The sequence below is a fragment of the Elephas maximus genome, chromosome 7 (genome assembly GCF_024166365.1).
Source record: "Elephas maximus indicus isolate mEleMax1 chromosome 7, mEleMax1 primary haplotype, whole genome shotgun sequence".
Taxonomy (NCBI): domain Eukaryota; kingdom Metazoa; phylum Chordata; class Mammalia; order Proboscidea; family Elephantidae; genus Elephas; species Elephas maximus.
The window spans coordinates 122177894-122184798 of record NC_064825.1 but is presented as its reverse complement, the minus strand read 5'-3'; the positions used below and the strand labels follow the sequence as shown (position 1 = coordinate 122184798).

General features: G+C 41.2%; 1 protein-coding gene across 1 annotated transcript; it reads right to left on the bottom strand.

Moving 5' to 3' along the window:
• Positions 1–5672: 5672 nt before the first annotated feature.
• On the bottom strand, positions 5673–6644 carry LOC126080649 (olfactory receptor 4D11-like). Its single transcript, XM_049891826.1, has one exon. The coding sequence runs from the start codon at positions 6642–6644 to the stop codon at positions 5673–5675; it is 972 nt and encodes a 323-aa protein (XP_049747783.1).
• Between the last annotated feature and the right edge of the window lie 261 nt (positions 6645–6905).

Sequence of the window (6905 nt, the reverse complement as noted above, 5' to 3'; positions counted from 1 at the left end):
TTGAACACTTTGAAGAGGTCTTTTGCAGCAGATTTGCCCGATGCAATGCATATTTTGATTTCTTGACTGCTGCCTCCACGGGGTTGATTGTGGATCCAAGTAAAATGAAATCCTTGACAACTTGAATCTTTTCTCCATTTTTATTGATGTTGCTTATTGGTCCAGTTGTGAGGATTTTTGTGTTCTTTATGTTGAGGTGTAATCCATACTGAAGGCTGTGGTCTTTGGTCTTCATTAGTAAGGGCTGCAAGTCCTCTTCACTTTCAGCAAGCAAGGTTGTGTCATCTGCATAACGCAGGTTGTTAATGAGTCTTCCTCCAATCCTGATGCCCTGTTCTTCTTCACAGAGTCCAGCTTCTGGGATTTTTGCTCAGCATACAGATTGAATAGGCATGGTGAAAGGATACAGCCCTGATGCACACATTTCCTGACTTTAAACCACGCAGTATCCTCTTGTTCTGTTTGAATGACTGCTTCTTGATATATGTACAGGTTCTTCATGAGCACAATGAAGTGTTCTGGAATTCCCAGCCTTCGCAATGTTATCCATAATTTTTTATGATTCACACAGTAGACTGCCTGGGCATAGTCAATAAGATACTGGTAAACATCTTTCTGGCATTCTCTGCTTTCAGCCAGGATCCATCTGACATCAGCAGTGATATCCCTGGTTCCATGTCCTCTTCTGAATATGGCTTGAATTTCTGGCAGTTCCGTGTCGATACACTGCTACATTCACTTTTGAATGCTAATCAACAAAATTTTACTTGCATGTGATATTAATGATATTGTTTGATAATTTCTGCATTTGGTTGAATCACCTTTCTTGGAAATAGCCATAAATAAGGATCTCTTCCAGTTGGTTGCCAAGGCAGCTGTCTTCCAAATTTCTTGGCATAGATGATTGAGCACTTCCAGCATTGTATCTGTTTGTTGAAACATCTCAACTGGTGTTCCGTCAATTCCTGGAGCCTTGGTTTTTGCCAATGCCTTCAGTATAGCTTGGACTTCTTCCTTCAGTACCATTGGCTCGTAATCATATGCTACATCCTGAAATGGTGGAACGTAGACTAATTCTTTTTGGTATAGTGGCTCTCCGTATTCATTCCATCGTCTTTTAGTAATCTCATAATTAATTTTCGCTTAAGAGTATGTGTGTGTGTGTGTTTATGTATCCTGGGAGATTCTTAAAGTAAAAATTGCATATAGTTTTGTTTTACATATGCTTATGTTTAAAAATTATACATTTTTTTTGTGTTAAATATATGGGAACACACATTATACATACACAAAAACACAGATATTATACCTTGTATAATTTAAATTTAATTAAAAAAAAAATTTTTTTTTGGAACCAAATAGTCTCTTGTAAACCCTCAGTGCAGTATCTTACCCCTAGAAAGTAAAGAGAAAATGTTAGAATAAACTCAGAAAATGGTACAAGGCAGAGAAATTTAATTTTTATGAAAAGAATGGCTTATATTTGAATTTTAAAAAAACATCTATTTACAAGGAGGAAAAAACAATCTTCTTGTGTTGATGGATAAAGGAACATACTGAATATGGCAGAATATGATTCTGCACTCTGTCCAATTCAAAGGCCAATGTGAATTCTGCTTGGGGTTTCTTAGGCACAAAATTCAAGGATACAGTCAAAAGTGTAGTGAAGCATGTTTCTTCTAGGCAGGATATAACAACCATTTGAAAGTTGTAAATGAAGAATTTCCAAAGATTTTTAGATTTTAGTATAGCATTTTCTCACTTTGCCTAGGCCACCCATCATGCTGGGATGGTTACCTGGGTCCTCCAGCTAACCTCTGGCACCGTGGGCATGGATCTGTATCCTTCATGTCCTTTCACTGAAGGCTTCTTGTCCTACATCTTCTCCACTCTGGAATGATATCTGGTGCCCTCTAAGTGTCATCTATTGTTAGGCTGCTGTTAGGTGCTGTTCAGTCAGTTCCAACTCATTGTGACTCTACCTGCAACAGGACAAAACACGGCCCGGTTCTGTGCCATTCTCACAATCATTGCTATGTTTGAGCCCATTGTTGTAGCCACTGTGTCAATTCAAAGAGTAATCTAGACCATCGGAAATTAATCCCTAAAGAGACAGTATGGAGAGTGGACCACTTTTCTCTTTCAGTCTGGTATGAATGCTCGCATTGCTGTAGCCTTCTGGAGCTCTATCTAAATTATGAAGTTGTGGCATTGTGTCTAGCTTGCCTCCATAAACCGTGTCTAAAAACGGAATTTTTTTATTGTGTTTTTGGTGAAAGTTTATAGAGCAAGTTAGTTTCTCATTAAATAGTTAATACACAAATTGTTTTGTGACACTGGTTGCCAACCCTGTAATGTGTTAATACTCTTCCCTTCTCCACCCCAGGTTCCCTGTTTCCATTTGTCCAGTCCCTTCCTGCCTTCTTGCCTTTGCTTTTGGGCTAGTGTGCCCATTAGTGTCATATACATGATTGAACTAAAATCCCTGTTCCTCATGTGTGTTATTGTTGGCCCTTTAGACCTTTCTAATCTTTGGCTGAAGGGTGAACCTCAGGAGTGACTTCAGTGCTCAGTTAAAAGGGTGTCTGGCGCTATACTCTTGGATTTTTTCCAGGCTCTATCAGACTTGGTTGCTGAAAGTGAAGAGGACTTGAAGCACTTACTAATGAAGATCAAAGACCACAGCCTTCAGTATGGATTACACCTCAACATAAAGAAGACAAAAATCCTCACAAACTGGACCAATGAGCAACATCATGATAAACGGAGAAAAGATTGAAGTTGTCAAGGATTTCATTTCACTTGGATCCACAATCAACAGCCATGGAAGCAGCTCTCGAGAAATTAAAGGATGCATTACATTGGGTAAATGTGTTGCAAAGGACCTCTTCAAAGTGTTGAAGAGCAAAGATGTCACCTTAAAGACTAAGGTGCGCCTGACCCGAGCCTTGGTATTTTCAATCACATCATATGCATGTGAAAGCTGGACAACGAATAAGGAAGACCGAAGAAGAGTTGACGCCTTTGAATTGTGGTGTTGGTGAAGAATATTGAATATACTGTGGACTGCCAAAAGAACGAACAAATCTGTCCTGGAAGAAGGGCGGCCGTAATTCTCCTTAGAAGCAAGGATGGCGAGACTGCGTCTTACATACTTTGGACATGTTGTCAGGAGGGATGAGTCCCTGAAGAAGGACATCATGCTTGGCAGAGTACAGGGTTAGTGGAAAAGAGGAAGACCCTGAACGAGGTGGATTGACACAGTGGCTGCAACAATGAGCTCAAGCATAACAATGATTGTAAGGATGGAGCAGAACCCGGCAGTGTTTTGTTCTGTTGTGCATAGGGTTGCTATGAGTCGGAATCGACTCGACAGTACCTAACAACAACAACTTCAGACCAACAAACCTGGTCTTTTTTTGTGTGCATTTGAATTGTATTCTACATTTTTCTCCTGCTCTGTATGGGACCCTCTACTGTGTTTCCTGCCAGAGCAGTTGGTGGTGGTAACCGGGTACCATTTAGTTGTTTTGGGCTCAGTCTGGTGGAGATTGTGGTAGTTGTGGTCCATTAGTCCCTTGGACTAATCTTTTCCTTGTGTCTTTGATTTTCTTCATTCTCCTTTGCTGTAGCCCAGATGGGGCTAGTAGATTTATCTTGGCTGCTTGCAAGCTTTTAAGACCCTAGACACCACGCACCACAGTCAGACGTAGAACATTTCCTTTATAGACGATATTATGCCGATTGAGCTAGATGGCCCCTAAGACTATGATCCCTAGGCCTCAGACTAGTAGCTTGGTCCCTCAGGGCGTATGGATGAGTCTGTGAAGCTTCTATGACTTTCCCCTTCACCAAAGTTAACATTTATCTACTATTTAGTTAGGGTTTTTCCCTCCCTATGCCTCTCCTTTCTCGTAACCCTCAAAGACTCTTTCTTTCTGTGTGAAAACATTTTGGAATATTTTAAAAGCAGGAATATAAGGCCAGTACCAAGTGAGGAATAGTGATACAGCTGGCTGGTAGGGGTGTATTTTAGGGTGGGTTTTCCTTGTCTGTGTTTTTCTCCTAAATCTCTCTATGCAAATGACTCTTTACTTCCCTTACATTGGTCCACCCACACATACATCAGAGCATGCTAAGAGAGAAACCAGGATGGTGTAGGTCAGTCAACGTATCCTATTCAAATTTTAGTTGGCTACCGATTTCAACTATTTGTTTGGCAGATGAAGAAGTTGACAGGGGACCAAATGAAATGCAATCTTACTTTTCATTTTCTTTAACAGATAGAAGGTGTTAAAGAACATGTTAGAATGAACAAAGAGGAATGTGGGATGGTTTGATTTGTAATCTTTTAGATAATCTGTCCGTGAATTAATGAAAGAAGTAATTTCTTTAAGCATTTGCTTCTTGTAGACATGTGAATCAGGTGTGTTCTAGTGATGCAGACAGGAGAAGATCCCTTTTTCCCTGGAGCAATGTCAGGAATGAATGGCTGTAAAATGATATCAAAATTCTTTAGAAGACCTCAAAGACTTGCAGTATGTACTCCTTGGTCAGGTGATAAGGACAACCAAGGATCTTTCTTAACACTACAATACAGAAGTTTTTATGGATGAGCTTGTTTCAGACTTCATCAAATCCTGTATGTGGCAGCAGTAGTAAAATGTGCACTTAACTAAGCATCAGATCTCTCAGCTCTAGCTTTGTTGCTGCCATTAATTAACTAGGAAACCTTTGATAAAACAGGAAACCCCTCTCCGTTTCTGCAAGAGAAATCCGGAGGCTTCCTTAAAAAAGAAGATATGGAACCCGAATTCTGCAAGATTAGCCATGGAAAACAAATGTCCACGTAGGAAGAGCTGGGTGCATTTTTAGCCTCGACTCCTATTCCCTGGAGAGTATTTTACTAATTCTTGCTTGGTCTACACATGTTATTGCTACAACTTAAGAACAAAACACCAAACCAGTTGCTGTCTAGTTGATTCCAACTCATGGCACCCTCATGTGTTGCAGACTAGAAGTGCACTCCATAGGGTTTCTAAGGCTGTTATCTTTCGGAAGCAGATCACTAGGCCTTTTCTGAGGCAACTCTGGGTGAGTTTTAATCCACCAACGTTTTGTTTGGTAGTAAAACTATTAAATGCTTGTACCACCCAGTGACTCCTACAAATCAAGAATAGAGAGGTCCTTTCTCCCAATCTCCATTTCTATGCCTATAAAAGGGGTTGTTTGAACAATATAAACATTTGAAAGAAAAATCAAACCTGCTGCCTTTGAGTTGATTCCAACTCATATTGATGCTATAGGACAGATTAGAACTTCCCCATAGGGTGTCCGAAGCTCTAAATCTTTAGGGAAGCAGACTCCCACATCTTTTTCCAATAGAGCAGCTGGTAGGTTCAAACTGCTGACCTTTCAGTTAGCAGCTGAGTGCTTAACCTCTGCACCACCAAGGCTCCTGAGATAAACCTTAGAGTCTCTACAATAGCTGATAATTTATGGACCAGAGACTCTATGTTGCCAACAAACTCACTGGGAGGCAAGGCTGGTGTATGGATGATTGTCTCAAGACAACCTGATTATATAGGACTCTGTTGTGGAAAAAGATAAAGCTTTGTTGTCAAGGTGGTGTAGAGATAGGGGCCTTCTATTGTGTTGTGAAAAAACTCTTTTCAATTCTGACTTCCCAATCTGGACTTCATAGCATCTATTTCTTTTTTGGAAGGTCCAAGTCTTCTCTTCAGTCTCCTCATGGCTGACTTCATCTCTTGGTTCCTTAGGGTGTAGACCATAGGGTTCAGGACAGGGCTGAAGACAGTGAAGGTGATGGAGACAACTCTGTCCATGGGGAGGGCAGTGAAGGGCCTGGCATAGACATAGATGCAGGGCACAAAATGCAAAGTTACCACAGTGATTTGGGCTGTGCAGGTAGAGATGGCTTTCTTATTGCCCTCCCCAGTTTGAGACCTCAGCATCATCAAGATGACAGTATAGGACACCAGGATAAGGACAAACCAAAGGGTAGTGAGCAGCCCGTTGTTGGAAATCATCAGGAGCTCAAGAGCAAAGGTGTCTGTGCAGGCAAGTTTGAGGACCTGGGGGACATCACAGTAGAAGCCATCAACAACATTGGGTCCGCAGAAGGGGAGTGGGAGCAACAGGGAAATTTGCACTAGGGAGTGGACAAAGCCCCCCACCCAGGAGGCCACAATAAGTACAGTGCATCGCCCCCCACTCATGATGCTCATGTAGTGCAGGGGCTTGGAGATGGCCATGTAACGATCAAATGCCATCAGAGAGAGAGAAAAAACATCTGCCCCACCAAGGAGATGAAAGAAAAACATCTGTGTGATGCAACCATTGAAGGAGATGGTCTTTGTCCTTGAGAGAAGGTCTACTAGGATCTTTGGGGCTGTGATAGAGGAGAAGCAGATGTCCAAGGCAGAGAGATTGCAGAGCAGGAAGTACATGGGTGTGTGAAGGCGAGAGTCACTAGTAACAGTGACTATGATGGCAATGTTTGCTAACACAGTTGTTATATAGACCATTGATAAAAAGAAAAATAAGAGGAAGCTCAGCTCTTGAGTCTGGGTAAGTCCACAGAAAATAAATTCAGTCACCCTGGTATAATTTCCCAGGGCCATTGGATGGTTTCCTTCTCCATATACACCTGTGAAGGAAATAATAATATTACTAAGACAATGAAATCAGGTAAAAGTTTATTTGTTTTATAGAAATTCAATATGCAGAAATATGTTTTTCTGGTCACATATTTTGTTCTTCATGAACTTGCTGTGTTACGTGAGTAAGTCACTTAGTTCTGCTTGCTCCAGTTCCCTAATTTATACAAGGAGAGGTTTGGACTAGATCACTAGTTTCTTGACTGTGGTCAGTGGGGGCGTGTG

Coding starts and splice junctions, on each gene's coding strand:
- LOC126080649 (XM_049891826.1), bottom strand. CDS start 6,644: ATGGCCCTGGGAAATTATACCAGGGTGACTGAATTTATTTTCTGTGGA.